The sequence below is a fragment of the Acomys minous genome (assembly GCF_964271855.1).
Source record: "Acomys minous genome assembly, chromosome: 2".
Lineage (NCBI taxonomy): Eukaryota > Metazoa > Chordata > Mammalia > Rodentia > Muridae > Acomys > Acomys minous.
The window spans coordinates 38,892,456-38,911,534 of NC_140484.1; the positions used below are offsets into that span (position 1 = coordinate 38,892,456).

At 39.6% G+C, this 19,079-nt stretch overlaps 1 protein-coding gene across 1 annotated transcript in view; it reads left to right on the forward strand.

Moving 5' to 3' along the window:
* Positions 1 to 18,805, forward strand: part of TMC1 (transmembrane channel like 1) — a gene marked incomplete at its 5' end in the record, with an annotated part of 116,399 nt that extends 97,594 nt beyond the window's left edge. The window contains 5 exons of the mRNA XM_084802364.1: positions 4,372 to 4,611; positions 8,053 to 8,178; positions 12,353 to 12,431; positions 12,652 to 12,703; positions 17,198 to 18,805. Of these exons, the coding sequence (XP_084658490.1) occupies positions 4,372 to 4,611; positions 8,053 to 8,178; positions 12,353 to 12,431; positions 12,652 to 12,703; positions 17,198 to 17,220 (520 nt within the window). The 3' untranslated portion in view covers positions 17,221 to 18,805. The remainder of the gene's footprint in view (positions 1 to 4,371; positions 4,612 to 8,052; positions 8,179 to 12,352; positions 12,432 to 12,651; positions 12,704 to 17,197) is intronic.
* Positions 18,806 to 19,079: the final 274 nt, after the last annotated feature.

Sequence of the window (19,079 nt, forward strand, 5' to 3'; positions counted from 1 at the left end):
TCAAAAGAAACACATACCCCTGAGTCCCAGAGGGCCAAACTAATATTATTCTTTTATTTACCAAGAGGTCATTACTTTGCATGAATATTATTTGCCTAACTTTTAGGAGGTTGGGGAGACAGTGGGGATGTGGAATAGTAGGAAGCCATGCGGAGGGAACATGTAGGAATAGCGGACTCTTTCTGCAGTGCTCACATACACTGTGATTCTGTTGGCTCATTAACATGAGGAGTTAGTGCCCAAGTTAGTCATATTCTATCAAAATAATCAAAATATAAAAGGGATTTTTATGATCCATTTCACTGGTTTCTGACTAGAGACATTCAACTATTGCTTTGAGTTGCCGAAGATCATACAATACTTAGGCAGATGTTGTTAACGTGAAAACATTTGCTATGATTCAACTTAATGATCAATAAACCTGCATCTGCCCACTTCATTTAAAAGTAATTCTATAATGTTATACTGAAATGGAAAAAATATATAATATTTTTACAATAATAGAACATAAAAGGGGCAGTAGACGGTACATGGTAATATGAGAGAGAAAAGTTTTGGATCCACTGGGTACCCACCCCATCTAATCTTGTCACCTTTCTCCCCTCATTTTCTCAGTTAAGTTTCAAGTAATTTATCTGATACATGCATGGCCCTGGAGCAATAAGCAGAGCCCCCCTCACCCCCCAAAACAAAACCCATTCCCTTTGCTTTTTATCATCTTAGAAGAATGCCAATTTTTAAAGCTAAAATAGTATAATTTAAAAAAATTATTTATTTATTATTTGTATAGTATTCTGCCCAAATATGTGCCTGCATGCCAAAAGAGGGCACAAGATCTCATTCTAGATGGTTGTGAACAGCGATGTGTTTACTTGGGAATTGAACTCAGGACCTTTGTAAGAATCGACAGTGCAGTTAGGCATGGTGGCGTAGGCCTTTAATCCCAGCACTCGGGAGGCAGAGGCAGGTGGATCGCTGTGAGTTCGAGGCCAGCCTGGTCTACAAAGTGAGTCCAGGATAGCTAAGGTTACACAGAGAAAGCCTGTCTCGAAAAACCAAAGCCAAAACCAAAACCAAACCAAAACAACAACAACAAAAAAGAATCGACAATGCTCTTAACGTCTGAGCCATCTCTCCAGCCTCCAATATTATGATTTTCTTTTAAGTGATAGATGTGGCATTAGGTTCAGGTAAGAGACTTAGTGAGATAAACTGATTGTAAGTCACAAAGCAAGATGGGATGAGCATTAAGATCGAGGCATTATTGTGCCAGGACTTGTTTTTTCTAGGGTATGCCTCTCAGGTCACAGGAACATGATGTATATGTTTATTTTGAAATTATTGTGTGCCTCTTGTATTAGTCAGGGGTCTCTAAGGAACAGAAGCAAAAGAATGAAATACAGATGTATGTGAGTTGTAGAGTAGTTTACAGGCTGTGGTCTGAGTTGTCCAACAATGGCTGTCTCTTGACAGAAAGGACAAAGATCTGGTGATTGCTTAGTCTATAAGATCAGATGTCTCAGCAGTCCCAATCTGGTTCTAAGAAGTCCAACGCAGCTGTGCATTCTCAACTAGTGTTGGAATTCCAAAGAAGCAGGTTCGAACACCAGTGAAGGGATGGCTCTGGATAGATGAACTTGTAGGTGAGAGTGAGGGCAGGCAGACAGGAAACACAAGCATCCTTCTTCTATGTCCTTTTATGTGGGCAGCCACCAGAAGGTGTGGTTCAGTTTCAGGGTGTATCTAATCTTAAATGATGCACATTCAAGCTGGGTCTCCCACCTCAGATAATCAAAGCAAAAAAAAAAAAATCCTTTACAGATGTGTCAAGTTGCTTGGACTACTTCCAAATGCAGTCAAGTTGACAACCAAGAGTAGTCATCAAAAGTCCACCTCACCTCTGTTCAACTTGACACAACTATGTCTCCTTATGTCATATTTCAATTCCAACTAAAACCAATGATCAATCAAGTCATAATTATGCCTAACATAACTATCCCACATTATAGAGTAAGTAGCAATATCACTTGAAGGACATTATTTTAGTACTATAGATTATGTACATATAGTTCATGTGTACATACAGACACACAAACATACAGGTATGCAGTTTTAGGAAAATCTAGGTTTGGAATTGTGTGCAAAATTTTGTCTTGGACTCAGTTAGGTTGTGCGTTAGTGAAACAGAACTTCTCACATCTTCACATCAAAGAAAATACCTGGTGCAGGCTGAGGGAGGTCTTTGATCACATGCTGTGTCCTTACTTTAGAGATGTTCACAGATGGGCTAGTCTCTCTACCTGGAACACTGTTCTCAGGGCAGCTGGAAGAGAACACCAAACCACATGGGACTGGTAAAGTTTTCACCTGGCACTGATGTATGTTATACATGATAATATTTTATTGGTCCAAGTGAGTCACATAAACAGCCCTAAACTTCAGAACAAGGTGAGCCTAACAGCCCCACTTGCCAAGCTTTGCAATTCTAATTTACTGGTACAATTGGTAACTCATTCTGTTGTTGAGCTCCAACTTTCCTCTTGCTAGTTTCTAGAAAAGGTACAGAGTGCTGTTTTAAAATCTCTTTCCTTTAAAATATAACTTCTCACAAAGTTTGAAGTCAGTTGACTATGACATCATTCGGTTCTGTTGCTCGGCATCTTACAAACAAGACGATTGAAGTTGTGGCAAGATTTCACTTTTCAAAGGAAAGCATTAACTTTAGGATGTCTTAAGTGCAATTAAAGTAGAAGATAATTTCTGTTTCCAACTTTTAAAATGGCTGTTTAGTATAGTATGTTTTCATTGACTTAGTTTCTTAGTGTTTTTCTTTAGTGTGATTAAAATACCCTGATAAAAGCAATGTACTGCACCAACAACTTATTATAGCTTGTCATCCCAGGTGACAGTCCATCACATCATGGATGTCAAGGGAGAAGAAACCTGAAAAAGCTGGTCATATTCCATCTATAGCCCAAGGCAGAGAACAATGAATTAGTACACAAACACATGTGCTTGGCTTACTTTCTTTACACATATAGTTCCCTTCCCAGGGAATGGTGCCATCCACAGTGGGCAGGTCTTTCCTACTTAATTAATGTAATCAAGATAATTTGCCACAGACATGCCCACAAGCCAATCTGATCTAAACAATCCTTCATTGAGATTCTCTTCCCAGATGATAGTAGTTTGTGTCAAACTGGCTATTAAAACTAACCACACTTACTTAACCAGCTACTATGATCACTCAGGAAGTACAAATTGTTAAAACTGAAATGCTGAAGGCTTTGTTATAGTTGGGACAGTTTAAAAATAGGGCTTCATTTTATCTATGAAGTAAGCACAAAATTCTGTTTGATTTTTTAGCTGATAGATTTCTACTCAGATTACCGTACCAATGAACCTTCTTACTAAACAAAACTGAAATTAAAATTTTTTTCTGAAATGATCAACTTAGATCAACTAAGATTAGGTAAAAATGACATCACCTAAGAAATTTCAGCTCAAAATAGTATATTACATTATTTTTTTAAGAGGGGGAGACCTGGTGGCACTCAGAGGAAGGACAGCAGGTTACCAAGAAGAGACTTGATACCCTATGAGCGTATACAGGGGGAGGTAATCCCCCTCAGGAACAGTCATAGGGGAGGGGAATAAGGGGAAACTGGGAGGGAGGGAAGAATGGGAGGATACAAGGGATGGGATAACCATTGGGATGTAACAAGAATAAATTAATAAAGAAAAAAAAAGAGTCAGATACACAAGTGCTGTGTTTTCTAGGTTAATAAGAACTAAATGTAAGTCGATAATAATGACTGAAGTATGATGTTAGACAGCTTTCTTATCAGCTCTAAAGTAGCTACAAAGATGAAATATCATTAGAATAAATTTTGCTTCTCCTCACATAAGCAAAAATTATCTGTGGAAAAAGTGACTAAGCCAAACATAGTTTATTTGAACACAATGAAAGCTCTTAAGGTTCTATTATTTGAAAACTTCTATTTTGAAATATGTTAGTCAGTGATAGGAGTATTGGAAGTAATTGAGTTTACTTTAAGAGCAGAAAAAGAAGGAAGCAAAAGAATTGTAACATTTGTTTACTCTTGGTGTTTGCTAATGAGACAAATTTAGTTTATGACAATTCTTGCAGAAATAATGACATAAATACCTACACAAGTAAGGAAAACAACAAAGCGTGCTTAGGAGACAGGACTGGGCGAGTCGGGACTATTTATAGACACAGTTTAATAGTATACCTGGCAAATTGCTTTCCAATTTCGATACGAAGAACAACACAAAATAAACAGGTAGCGTGCAACTTGGCTGTGGAGCGAAGAGTTGGAATTGAGCAGTGTTCTGATTTCTTCCTAGGATGGGCTCCTTCTTTGCTCCTAGTCTCCCAGGCATCAATATCCTCCGACTCCACACATCCATGTATTTCCAGTGCTGGGCCGTGATGTGCTGCAATGTTCCTGAGGCCAGAGTCTTCAAAGCGTCAAGATCCAACAACTTCTACCTCGGCATGCTACTGCTCATCCTCTTCCTGTCCACCATGCCCGTCCTGTACATGATCGTCTCCCTCCCGCCCTCTTTTGACTGTGGGCCCTTCAGGTATCTTGTGTTTCAGATTTGACTTGGGCACAGTGTTCATTTAGGGATTGGAATGGGAATGGTCACTTACTGTGTAGACTTTTTAAATGACATTTGTCGTTGGTAGAAATGAGATGCTTTGGTAGCCACATTATCCTGTGACATGAAGCATCTCAGAAAAATTTCCATCTATTGTCTCAGTTGGGATTCATAGCTGGAAAAATATTTATGCTGTCCTCGATTCTGTAAGGACAAAATATAGATGGTGAGTCCAGCTGTTTCCACATTGGGGACAGCCAAGAGTAAGGCTTGGCTATATGAGTGTTTTTCTCATACTAGAACATCATCCTCCCCAAACAAACCAGCTATCCTTAGATTTCATGTGACCTTGACAAAACAGGTTTGCTACCCACTAAACAAGAGGTGGAATCATTAGTAAATAACGATGCACATTGAAAGAGACTTGTGTAAATTGCGATCCAAAGGGGCTCCATGCCTGAAAATCAGTGTGCTTCTTAGGTCTTCACCTATATTCTACCGGTGTGCCATTCAAGTTAGTAGTCAAGATTCAGAAGAGCACTTTGAGTCAAGCTGAAGCTACCTGTTCTATGGTTCTCTATGACACACGTTGAGAAGCAGAGTCTCTGGGATCTTGAGGACAAGACTTGGTTCCCTAGAAGCTACTTGTGAACCTACCACGAGCCCCCCAGTTATCTACACATGCTGTCATTGGCCAGCATGCATTTGATGTGAAAAGAGTGTGACATCAGGAAGCCTTGTGGGTATCAGACCCAATGCTCTAATGGTCTTATAGAGTTTTCTCTTTGTGCCATCACACCCAAGAGATTTAACTAAAGTCAGATTAGTTGTCTAGGGAGAAGTATAAAAGGGGAGTGTTGTTACACCGATAATTACCTCAGTTTTTGTTTTACTGGACAAGAAAGAAATTGATGCTATTTCAGAGAATATTTCAGAACTAGTTGGTGTCTCTCAGACTCAGGAAGTGGACATTGATAAGCCTTGCTCATCGCTCTCTCTTTTTCTCTATATGTGTGCTTGTGTGCACATTTGTTTGTGCACGTGCAAGCACACATATGCGCCCATGCCTGTTGGTAAGTCGGATGACATAAATAATGCGGACAGTGACATCTGGAGACTAAAAACGAGATTGCAGTTTTGAAGCTGATATCTTAATCTGAGCAAAATGCAGAACGCAAGCCCTTGAAAACTCTTCCAGTCTCTGAAACTTAGCCTGTGATTTTGTACTTAGATACATTTTAAAGGAGTTATTACCTTTTACTAGGAAGTTGATCTTCCTTCTCTCCAGTAAAACACAGGAAAGAGCCTTTGCTTTCCTACAGCAAAGTGAGGGAAATGTAAGCACCAAGCTGGGGGCTACACAGCTGGATTCAATCTTGAATTAGTCGACAGAAGAAACATGTAGTGACTGAGCAATTTTAACTTCTTAAGTTGCATTCCCTCTGGCTTCCTGGATTTCCGAGCAATACTATCTTACACTGATTTATTTTTTTACTTGGCAACAAAAGATTGCAAGAATGGCACAGTGTGTGATTTTATCATTCGTTTCTGATTGGCAAATTAAGGTGCACTGACTGTATGAATGCTGCATGTTTGCAGTAGAGCATCAGAACGTGTGTGCCAATGCCAGCTGTGTTTTTCTGCCAGCATTCTTCTTTTAGAGAAAACGGATGTTTGGCATTTTTTTATTCTGTCCAAGGGCCAGGAAGGTTTCAGTGATCTAGAATGAGACCAGGAAACACATTTCTCGTTGGTCACCCTTAGACCTGGGAGTCTAGGTGTTGTCCTCCTGCTGAGGGAAGGTACTTAGACCGTATCTGGTTCCTGGTTGGGCATCAAACCAGAAACATAGAGCTGAGGGATGTCACTATGAAGCTAGGATTTTTGTCTTCAGATCTGAATTTGAGGACACTAGTACACTGTTCAGTTGCTTTCAACTTACTCACGTGTCTTCAGCTAAGATGTCTAAAGCCCACTCACTTATCCAGCAAAGCAATTTGATGAGCTTCTCCAGCACATTCTGAAAAGTTTTCTAGAATATTGTTAAAACAGCTTTTAAGTAGATTTGATTTAACTGTTGGGTAATTTAAAAATGATTTCTTTGATGACAATATGAGGAAAACACTTCTAATTGTTGTGTCAAGTTTCCTCCAATCTGAAACCTTTCTTACACCTGCATCAATAGTCTGAATGGATTATAGTTTTGTCTCCCCTGACTTTCTCTTTATATTATATCCATTTTATATTTTTCTTACTGCAAAACATTCTATATATCATACCATTCTAGAAACATTTAACAATTATATACTGCTCATCTTCCTAAGGACCTAAAACAATAACTCCTAGCAGTTTGGCATTTCTTCATGCTTTGGTTCCATGCAGAGGCCATCACTCTGAGGTCATACTGTAGATTCAAGGTCATGCGGAGCTTGCACAGTGAGCACAGTGCTTGCCATTACTGCCACCATTAGCCACTACAGTTAAGACTTTGTGTGCTGGCTCTTATCTGTCCTTTGTAAAGGAAGATACTATATTCCACAGTCTGATAACTCCTTGGGTCACACTATGTCTATTGAGAAACAGTTATCTGTCTAATTTGAAGCTGGAGAAAACCTCCAAGTGATCTGGGGGCTGTGGGGCATGCCCATTTTGTTTAAATATGAAAAAATTAAAAACCAAAAGTAAACATATAAAACACGACACTAAATTTTAAGGTGAAAATATGTCTACTTTGCTTTTCTGTGAATTACAATGTTTTTTAGTAGGATCAATATATATATTTAAAGGGAGTACGTTGGCAAAGTGAATTGTTCGTCAATTCTAAACACCCTATAGTGAGTCAGAACATTCTGCAGCCAGTTTTCTGGTTCATAGGCGCTCATTTTTCTATAACTTAAACTCTTAGCTGGTTTTCACTGGGAGCTGTTCAGCAGCAGACCACCAGGGAAAAGCCCTAAATGAGTTCAGTAGAAGCCACAGTGTGGAATAAGATGTTGCTTATTTGTAGATTTTGTTTCACCAGCGTATTTCTCGTGTTCGTTCACAAAGCCAATTAAAAGTGAGGGCACTGCATCCTGAATTCAGAGGGAGCTTCCTCCCAGAACAGCTGGCTTGGGAACAATGTATTTGTCAGACATAAAAATATCATTCCATCAAAATTTTAGAAGTACAACATTAAAAAAGACCTTCTGAAGCTGTGAGTAATTATCCGAAGTGCTTTGTCTGTGCATGTGTACTGGCACGAGGCTGTTCCTATCACATTTCTCTGTTAACAAGACGTGGTCAGGGTATGAGATGTGCAACTCAGTATTAGATCCTCCACCCGAAAGAGAACCTGTGCAGTGTTGGAGAAATATTCCGTTATCTTGCTATAGCCATATTTTTACCTTTGTTTTTCATTCACTCCCCCACTACCACCACCAGTGGTAAAAACAGGATGTTTGAGGTCATCGGGGAGACTCTGGAGCACGATTTCCCGAGCTGGATGGCGAAGATCCTGAGGCAGCTCTCTAACCCCGGCCTTGTCATCGCGGTCATTCTCGTGATGGTGTACGTGTTTGTTTCCAGGCTCCACTTGAGTGCCGTCTCTTCCTCAAAGTGTTGTGCTGAAAACCTAATCAAATTCGCTGCTGACTACATGATGGGTGGGCGCTAAACTGCGCGAGCCATCTTCTGTTCCGGCTGGATGCGATTCACAGCCATCTGCATGGTCTCTGCCTCCCTGGGATTATAAGATTTGTTCCCAAGTAACCAAAATAATTACCAGCAAACAGCTAAAGCAAGGGAAACATAAATGCTAAATGCTAAATCTAATCAGCGTGTTGAATTGCCCTTCGCAGCACGGCCCCACGTCCTACTCTTGTTCCGTAAGGTAGATGCCCGTGAATTTAGAAGCGATGAGCCCGTGGGTTAAGAGTCCTTGTGCGGACCCTCTAGGCTATATTTTAGGGCCAAAGGCGTAAGGAACATTAAAAATCACCCCATCTTTTTTTCTTAGAGGGCTGTCAATAACTGTAGTCTCAGTGACAGAATCAGAGGAGCAGAGAATCCCCAGTTTCCCTAATCTACCCCCGCAAAGTCAGAGTGGCTTACAAAAGGAAATTCAGCAGGAGGATTTTGTTCCTATTTCCCCTCCACTGGCTTTGGACATCGGGCCTCAGCAGTACAAAATATACTGGTTTTGGAATAACCAAGATGGACATTCTCCGCTCTGCTTGCCAGTCCCTCCTAATGAGGAAGCCCAGATCGCCGCTGCTTCGGGGCAAGCGCAAAAGCAGGAAGCCGCTTCCAGGGAGGGCGCACCCACGCTGATGAGGTGGAGGACTGCCCTCGCTTACGGGTGAAGGGAGCAGAAGTTAGGGCTGAAACTGCAACTAGCTTGAAACAAACAAGCTGCACTCTAACCCGGGTGTTTGTGACCATTCCTCATGGCCATCGTCACGGTCATAGTCATAAAAGGTGGGCCGAATAAGGCCCATCTTCATTTTAGTAAGTTAACAAATTGGCTTATAGGACTGGCATTCTTGTCCCTAAGTGAGACACGTACTAACTCTGTAAATCCACTGTCCACACCTTTATATTCTCACACTTTCCAGATGGGAGAGACAATAACTCAGGACTAAATAAACAGTAATGAAGCTTACTGTTGCTTATTATAGAACCTTATTAAGAATCTGAGAACTGGTTTCTGGATTATACATGTTGGAAGCATCATTCCCCAGGTGGCCCCTGAATTGATTTTCTTCTCTGCCATTTCTTGAGTGTCGCCTTTGAAAGCCTGTTAATAAGGATCCTGTGGCGTCTCCGTCCCAACTCTCTTTAGTATTACAGATGAGATCTTGTCTAACACACACACACAGACACACACACACACACACAGACACACACACACACAGACACACTTACACACACACACAGACACACACACACACAGACACACACACACAGACACACATACACACACACACACAGACACACACACACACAGACACACACACACAGACACACATACACACACACACACAGACACACACACACATAGACACAGACACACAGACACAGACACACAGACACACACACACAGACACACAGACACACACACACACACACACAGACACACACAGACACACACACACACAGACACACATACACACACACAGACACACACACACACACAGACACACACATACACACACACAGACACACACACATACAGAGAGAGAGAGAGAGAGAGAGAGAGAGAGAGAGAGAGAGAGACAGACAGACAGACAGACAGACAGACAGACAGGCAGGCAGACAGGCAGACAGACAGACAGACAGAACACAAAGGGCAGCCTTTGTTACTCTATGTGTAATTGAGTGTGAGACTTGTTTTTAAACAAAGCAGCAACACTATTGGAGTGCCATTCTCTAAAGACTCATCAATGGTCTCCAGGGATTTATGCTGCTGTTGTTTTAGGTATCCCACGGTGATTAATTTTTTACCACAAAAATCTTAAGAACTAGCTGGGCAGAGTGGTGCACGCATACCTGTAATCCCAGCACTGTGGGAGGCAGAGGCAGGCGGATCTCTGTGAGTTTGAGGCTAGCCTGGTCTACAAAGTGAGTCTAGGCGAGCCAGGGCTACACTGAGAAACTCTGTCTCAAAAAAGAAAAAGAAACCTTAAGACCTAGCTGTATAAGTCACGTTGTTATTGGCACATGGAGGATCTGACGCCAAATGGAGTGATTGATCAGTGGAACACAGACTCGCTTTTCTCCTTTGCTTCAGTTCTGTCTGCTCATTTGGACCAACAAAGTCTGGAATTAATGCGACTATGGCAAGAATTCAAATGGGAATGCTCCAAGCCTGTTAAAAAACTGTTGACACTGCAACAGGACACTGGGTTACACACATGTTGAGACTCATCTGTAGCTGTTCTAGAACACTTGTAGCCAATGGCCAAAGCCTGGCATATCTGGCACATTCTTAAAGATCCAGAAGTATACAGTATAGGCCAAGAGATAAAATTGGCCACCACATATACTTAAACATCTAAAGATGTAAAACACATTCTTGGCTCCAGAATTAAAGAAAGCAGTCTGGGGTGCTGAGTCTGTTGTGTGAGCCAGGGTTTCACGGTCCTTGGAACAGAGGAAAGGTACCAGCACGGGGAGGGTTAAAAAGATGTATGTGAGGGGGTTGAATTTCACTTTAAGTTGCTGACTTTAAGTCCAAATTGTAGTTTATTACTGATTTTCCCCCAACCCTGTGGTCTTTTGCTCTCCTCTAAGAGGCTCCTTCAATTGGATTGGATTTTTATTACCATTAATTAGAGAATGTCCCAAGCATTTTTAATTTCCCAGTAGATTATATTAAATCTACTTGCATGGTTTTCAGCATTCACATAGCATTTAGGTTCGTTTTCTGTAGGAACCGCCAGTCAATGCAAATCAAGGAAATAGATGTGAGTCACACTCACTTAAGATGCATAGGGAATCACAGAACTGAAAATGATTTGTGAAGGAAAGATTGGAACTTACATATATCCAGAAACTTTTCCAAGAGAATTCATGTTACACACAGACAGACAGACAGACAGACAGACAGACAGACAGACAGACACACACACACACATGCGTGCATGCACAATTTAATGCCAGCCACTGCCCCAGATGTTTTCATATATGTAATTTCAAGCAACCATATAAGAAATAAGCCCAGCTAAACCATGTCAATAATTATGCTGCTAACACCAGATGGCTCATAAAAGATATTTTCTGGCATGCGGGTGGGCAGAGAAAATGTGTTCAATAGCCAGTTATTTGCAGTGAGGCTAGCATCAGCCATCTTTCCTTTTTTACTACACAGTTCCTTTAATGGATCATTTTGCCCTTAGAGAAGATGAGATTTTGTCAGAATTGTTATTTATTTTGTCAGAATTGTTGAGCTGGAATTTTCTGAAAGAAATGTAAATATCATTTAAAATCCAAAATTCTTCCTTTGTGAAATAGTTTCTTTTTGAGGGAGGCAGAAATGCAAAAGATGCATTCTATGGGAAGAAAGCATGTTAATGATGCTATGCCCTTGAGGATTGCATTCTTAGTTGTAAAGGTTAAGCAAGAAAGTACAGGTATAAACATTCAAGGACTGCCTAAACTTCACCAGACCTGGCATTTTCAGTGTTGTTATTGTCCTCATTCAGAAGGTAGCTGTAATCAGAATTTAAACTGATGATAAAACACTTCCAAGATGCTAGTATTGGGCCTTATGGAATGAAGAATGCCATCCTAGGTGGCAGGTTAAAAAACTTTGGGCCAACTTTCTGGCTTCATTTTAGCCGTTGTATAATTTTAACTATATTTTATTTCAATGATATTGGGAATTGATCCTATGGCTTTACTCATACTAGACAACTGATCTGCCACTGTATCTCCAAGGTATAATTAAAATTTCCAACCTGACCTTGAACATGCAATGTAGCCTAGCCAGTGAACATGAAATCGTCTTGCCTCAGCCTCTGTCCTAGTTACTCAGTAACTAGGTACTCCAAAATCCGGCTTCTATGTATACATCTCTACTTTTTTGGACCTCAGTTCTTACCTGCAGAATATAACCCTTTGAGTTGAATGTTTCTTATGTCCATTTTTATGCTATCATTGGTAAATGCAGTCTTAAGAAGGATCATGGGAAACTGAGAAATGCCGTAAATTTTATTTTATCCTATTTCCTTTTTAAATTTAGTTTGACCATCTACTATCTCAATGCTACTGCCAAAGGACAGAAAGCAGCAAATCTGGATCTGAAAAAGAAGATGAAGATGGTATAATCTCTCTCTCTCTCTCTCTCTCTCTCTCTCTCTCCTCTATCTATCTATCTATCTATCTATCTATCTATCTATCTATCTATCATGTATTTATTGATCATCTATTATCTATCTATCCATTTATCTATTTAATCACCTACCTATCATGTTTTATAACATGTTTACTGATGTCAAGTAGAAGAAATGTGAAAGTGCTCTTCTCTTTTTTATTGTGTAGCAAGCTTTGGAAAACAAGATGCGAAACAAGAAAATGGCAGCGGCTCGAGCAGGTTGGAGATGTGTTTTTGTTTGGATGTTTTATGTTCACAGTAGGACACTCTTGCTTTCTCCACATGAGGCATTTGGTGGCCAGGGCACTATTGCCCTCAGCATGTCACCCCATGGTGCCCACCATTTATTGTCTCAGATCTTCCCAAGAATCTATCTCAGGCATTGGCTTCTCTGCTATAAGAGGGGGTAAATAAAAGGATAGAAAAATCAATAATGTAAATTTAAGAGCAGAGATGAAAAGGTGATCTTAAAAACTTACAGAAATGATGAATACTTTCCTTTGGTCATGAGCAAATAGCAAATGTATTAGGGTTCATTTTTGACTCATTTTATACATAGAAAAATTAGGAAAATATCAAAGGAATTTTCTTTGGAACGCCGTATCTTTGCTGTCAGAAGCATTTTCTATCCCATTACCTTTTCACATTTACTATTTTTTCAGCACTGAGGACTGAACCCAGGGTTGACTTAGTGCTATACCTCAAAGCTGTGTCCTCAGGCCTCATTTTGTTTATTTTGGTATGGGCTGTCACTGTGTTTCCCAGGCTGGCCCTGTACTCAGTCTGTAGCCAAGGCTCTCCTTGAACTTGCAATGTTCTGACCTTGGCCTATCAAACAACTAGGATTAGAGCTAGCTGTATGTTAGCAGCCTGGATATGCTGTTTTTTTTAACCCTTTCATTGTTTAAAATGCAATTGGCCCTTCAACTTCTGAGTGTCTGCACCTACAGATGAACCAGCTATGTCCAGTAAATACTCAGAAAAAGAAATTGCAAATGTACTGGGCATATAGCCTTTTAATTTACTGTTACTATTCAATAATATTACAACTAGGATTTATGCATCAATAGTGGTGGGGCTAGTCCTAATCTTCTGGAGACATGGCAGTGAAACTACTCAAATAAAGGATAACTATATTTGCAAAAACTAACGTTGGATCTTGATCCACCATTACCACCACCCCCACACACAAAAATGGATAACAACCAACTTTAATGAAAATCTTCTCTAACTTTCCTAACTTTATTTATAACTTCATGTAAATAATTTTGAAAATATTAAATTCAAATTGATTTCAGTTTTAAAAGAGGCATTTATTAAACCACATGTCCAAGGCCTTCTATGGGTTCAGAACTTTTTGTTGTTGCTTTGCCGAGCTGGAGGTTTACACTATAAGGTCTTGTATGTGTTGAGTAAGCATCTACTGAGCTGAAATTCCATGTTTCCTTGTTTACAAACTAGTGTTTTTGTTTTGTTTGTATTTTTATTTTTTATGAAATTTTGAGACAAGGCCTAAATTTCTTGAGCTGGTGTCTTAAAGTTACTATGTTGCCCAGGTGGCCTTGAATTTGCTACGTTCCTGCTTTATCCTCCTAAGTAGCTGGGATCCCATGTTTGAATCATCAACCCCAGCAGGCACTTTAAATCCTGCGCTTAGAATGTGCTCAGCATGGAGGCCAGCTTCATGTGAATAAGTCAAGAACAGGCTGCTTCCTCTGCAGTGGACTCGAACCATGGTAGTTGTGGATCCACTTTCAAGTCCTTGCCTGTAGACTGAGCTATGAATTTGAATAGCTTCTTGGAAACAACAAAGGAAATTTAGAATTTCAAGGAAAGCCTTTAAGTCTCCTTTAAGCTTAATGTTTTAAAACAGTTCTTTTCTCCCATCATGCAGAAAGGCAACATCAATCATGAGGAGCTGAGATGAGTGAAGAGCGTGACATACATCTCACAGACTAGTCTTCCTAACCTATGTAGGAGTACTGTAGAAGGGTCTCTACTATGAGCTCTTCTGCAAAAACAGCACCTCATCCCTTACTCTAGACATCTGTGCCCCATTCTCAGCTTCCCAAACCCAATGGCATTATGAAAAACATTTTAGCTTTCTTCGTTGGTTCTTGAGGTATTATCTTCAAATTTCATTCTTTGTTTTTTTGTTTTTGTTTTTGTTTCTTGACCTCTTCTTTTTTTCAATCAATTAATCATTAATTCTAATGAAAGTAAGATTTGGCTCTTTCTTATCTACTCTCTGAACACTCTGCCATTATATAGTTATTTGGTTTGGCATGTGATTGTTGCATATACTAACTTTTCAAGATTAATATTTTACCAACCCAATATCCAAGTTGCTGCTGCTCATCCAATTACACCTGTTCATATTCCGTCTTTGTTGTTTGCATTCTTAGCTGTAGACTGTGCCACTTGGGAACTTCAGCCTCTTTAACTGCATGGGATTTTCTGGAGTTACTTATTAATGACTTTTTTCCACCCATTTTCTACTTGTGGGATTCCTAATATTTGGCATATTGGACCAATTCTATAAACTCTTATTTTATTTATTATACTATTTTTGTTTTAATAATACTGTTCTCCTTGGATTTAATTTCCAAAATTTCTTTTGGTACTTTTGCATCTGCCATTATAATTTTACTTTTGCCAGAGCACCTTAGTATCTAACTGGCATCCCATTCTTCCTGAAGGCAATAGTGTCTTGTCTTCTTGTTGTGAGATTATTAATTTCTTTTTGTGAAGTTTCTTTCCCTCTCATAGTCTTCTTTCTCTAAGCTGCATTGTCTTCCTCTCATATTACCGTAATGTAAAGGTTACAACTTGACATGGCTCGTGGCATCCAAGATACAAAACAAGTTTTTATGTTCTGAGTATATGTATGGGATGTTGGGAAAGATTTTCACAAACACCCATGTCGCAGCATCCTTAAGTTTTCTTCCCAGACACATTAGATGCCCCAGAAAACTTACCATCAAACTTCACTCTGGGACAGGTTGTTTGGCAAAATGGTGGGGATGAGGAAATGGATCTCAGCTTATAAATTACTCATGTAAGCCTCACATCTTCACTGTGATACTACTCCTTGTGGTTTCCTATATATTGAACATCTTTAAAAAAAAAAAACCTTTTCCGGAAAAAAAAGTCCATCAATCTTCTGCCAAGTTAGGAAGTTACCCTACTGGTGCTAAGGAGAGAGAGTGATTGCCTTAAAAAAAATTTTTTTTTGTTTGTTTTCTGAGATAAGGTCTCATTATGTAGCAAAGACTAGTCTTTGACTTCCTCTGTATCTCAAGACTGGTCTTGAGTCTTGAAGTCATGACCCTCCAGCATCAATGTCTACAGTCCTGGGATTACCGTCATGGACCACCACCCTCCTTCTCAACCTTCTTTTAACTGCCTCTTACATAGGTGAAACACCACCCTTCTCTTGGTTCTTCATTTCTGGAAGAAACTATTTCTGCCAACTCCTTTATCTTTGGAAGGTTGTTTTTTTTGGGTTTTCCTGTGTAAATTCTGTTGCTTCTCTCTCTCTCTTTTTCTTCCACTGGTTTAGGATTTCTGTCTGGTAAAACTGAAAAGTTTCTTGTTTACCTATTGTCTTTTCTGTTCCTCAAATCACTGGTGCTTCTGATTTCTCCTTCATGGCAGGCATTCATACTCCCCGGCACAAGCTGTTTGTTCAATCCAGTGCACTCACCTTACAGTCTAGGCAAATATTGTCTCTTATGCCAAGAGGATGTGAGTTAATTTTTCTCTATAATGATTCTGCTTAATCCACACAATGACTTGGAGAGTGCCTACCTACTGGGACATGGTTTGCCTTAGCGGGTTGATGAATGGGCTTCCTCCAGACCCAGCTATTCCACTCCTTGGAATATACACAGAAAATGCTCCTCCACACAACAGGGACAGATGCTCAACCATGTTCATAGCTGCCTTATCCATAATAGCCAGAACATGGAAACAGCCTAAGTGTCCCTCAGTAGACGAATGGATAAAGAAACTGTGGTACATTTACACTATGGAATACGACTCAGCTATTAAAAACAAGGAAATCTCAACATTTGTGGACAAATGGATTGAACTAGAAATTATCATAATGAGTGAGTTCACCCAGAAGCAAAAAGAGACAAATGGTACATACTCACTTATATCGAGACACTAGCCCAAGGGGCATGTCCCATAAAATGGGGGATTAGAAGCATCCAGGTTGTGATTCTCTCGAAGTTAATGTTTTCAGTTAGTGTTTGAAATTGTGTGAGGAAAGTCTTTATTTCCATGACACAAATTCTAGTTAAGATTTACTATTATCTTTATTGCTTAAAATAATGGTATACTGTATAATATGATAGCTATCTGGTTTCTGTAATGTTTGCAGTTGCTGAGAAAGTGTCTACTTAGTACCTAATGACTAAAAGGAAATCTTTTATCTGAAAATGATGGCTTTCTATATTTATTGCATTAGCACCAGTTATGTACCAAATAAGCATAACTTTCATTCTCCATTCTCTAGAATTTGTGAGGCTTTTGTAAAATGACACAGAGATATTTTGACTATAAAACTCCCAATATTATTGTAAAGTGGAAAAAAATTGGGAAGATAATAGGTTTAGAGCCAGCTCATTTAGAACCATTGTGTGCACTGAGGGCTGAATTTTCAATGGTGTTTTCTTCATCTGTCTTTCTCTCTCTTGTTTTAAACAGCTGCAGCTGCTGGTGGCCAGTAACTTCATCAAATATCCTGGGGCTGCCCAGAAGTACTCTTCACTTCCATGTTTGAATGTAATGAGCTATGTGAAGGGCCAGTGAATGAGTGCTGGGGAACCATGGCTTCGTGTTCTACCCCTGATGGGGCACCAAGGCCATGGTCATGACCATCTACGAAGGGATCATCAGCCCTCCTTGAGCAAGAAGAATCTCACCATACTCTGTACTTCTCCAGGTTCTAAGGTTTTCTCTCTTTTTCCCCTGACATGTTCTAAAACAAATTGAGTTTAAATGTGACTGGGATATAGTAATATTAATTGGGTATAATTGATAGGATACTTTTAAAAAGTCAACATTCCCTCATATGGACTTTCTTACACACTTTATTTTCTTAAATCAAGAGTAGAGATATTATAGCATCATTACCCCTCTAAATTTGGAACTCTCTGCATGAAGTATTCATTGTGATCATTCATTGAGTCACTGTTTTGTGTGTACTGTTTTTCTTATTAATTCATCAGGATTGTAGAGTTGATGTCTTTTTCACCTATATAAATGTCATATTTCTATAATATGGATTTCAAGAGAATTGGCTACTTTTAAAATATAATATCCTCCTTCCCCCACGTCTTTGTCCTTCTACCCACGAGCCCAACTCTCACATATGTCAGCACCTGTGTATTTGCAGCTCGATTCAGTATGAAAAGAAGGAGGCTTTTCAGGAGAAATGTCACATGTAATTTGATATTCCCTTCAGTGCTGACTTAACAATAGTTTATCACCATGAGGAGGCATGTGCTTCTTAGACAAACTGGACCTTTATGAGTTTAACAAAAAGAAGCCATCATAAATAATTACTGATGTCCAGTCAGAATCTCCTCATTTAACCTCCAATAATGATCTTTCCAGAATTTAGATTGTCATTGTCTGTGTTTGTTATTTGCTTGTGTTGTTGTTGTTGAGGTTAGGAAAGCCAGCCTTTAGTTGAAGCTTGTGTTTGTAGCCGTGTTTAAGCATTATGTTTATCTAACATTTGAGTCCACTGAATGGTACCAGTCAGTGCCCTCCTTGTCTTGTGTTGTGACCTCAGTAGTATCTTCTAACTCACAGCTTCACTTTCCAAAGCTAAACCGACCTGCCATCCCTGCAATTAATTTGCTTAGTTTTGTTGACCTTTGACTCTCTTCTTCTCTTGGCCACGGAATGATCATACTGTTTTCTGGTCAAGTCTTGACTCACTTCTTCCAATTACCTGGCCTAGATTGGCATCCATTCCCAATCATGTCACTCTCCTCATGAGACTCCTTAGAATGTTACATCTGTATCCTCGGCATGGCATCTGTAGATTTTCTGTGACTTTTCATGGTTGTTATTGATTGTTTCTTACATGCATAGGTTATCTTTCCCATCTGGACTGTAGCTCTATAGGACCATAGATCATCTCTTCTTGCTCTTTTATATATGTCTCATACAGTGCTAGGCACAGTTGGGCACTGCATAAATGCTTCTTAATTAAATTGAATCAATTTGACTTATAGCAGTTGCATTATGAAACAAAAAACTTGTGTTAGATGCATGGAAAATATTCTATGATATAAAAATGGATTAACTTCTGCCAGGCTTTTGTTATCATTAGACTGTAATGCAGATGAGTAAATAAAGATAGTGTTGATTTCTACAAGGGTTATGTTGTGGTGGTTTTTCCTCCTAGCCCCAAGCTCCTGGAATAATAACTTGCAACACTCAAAATACATTTACAAATACCTAGGTCATATAACAAGGCTCTTCTCAGACTAGCTCATGCTTAAAATAACCCATTCATGCTAATCTACATTTTGCCATGTGGATGTTCAGCTTTGCATGCATCTGTCATCCTCAC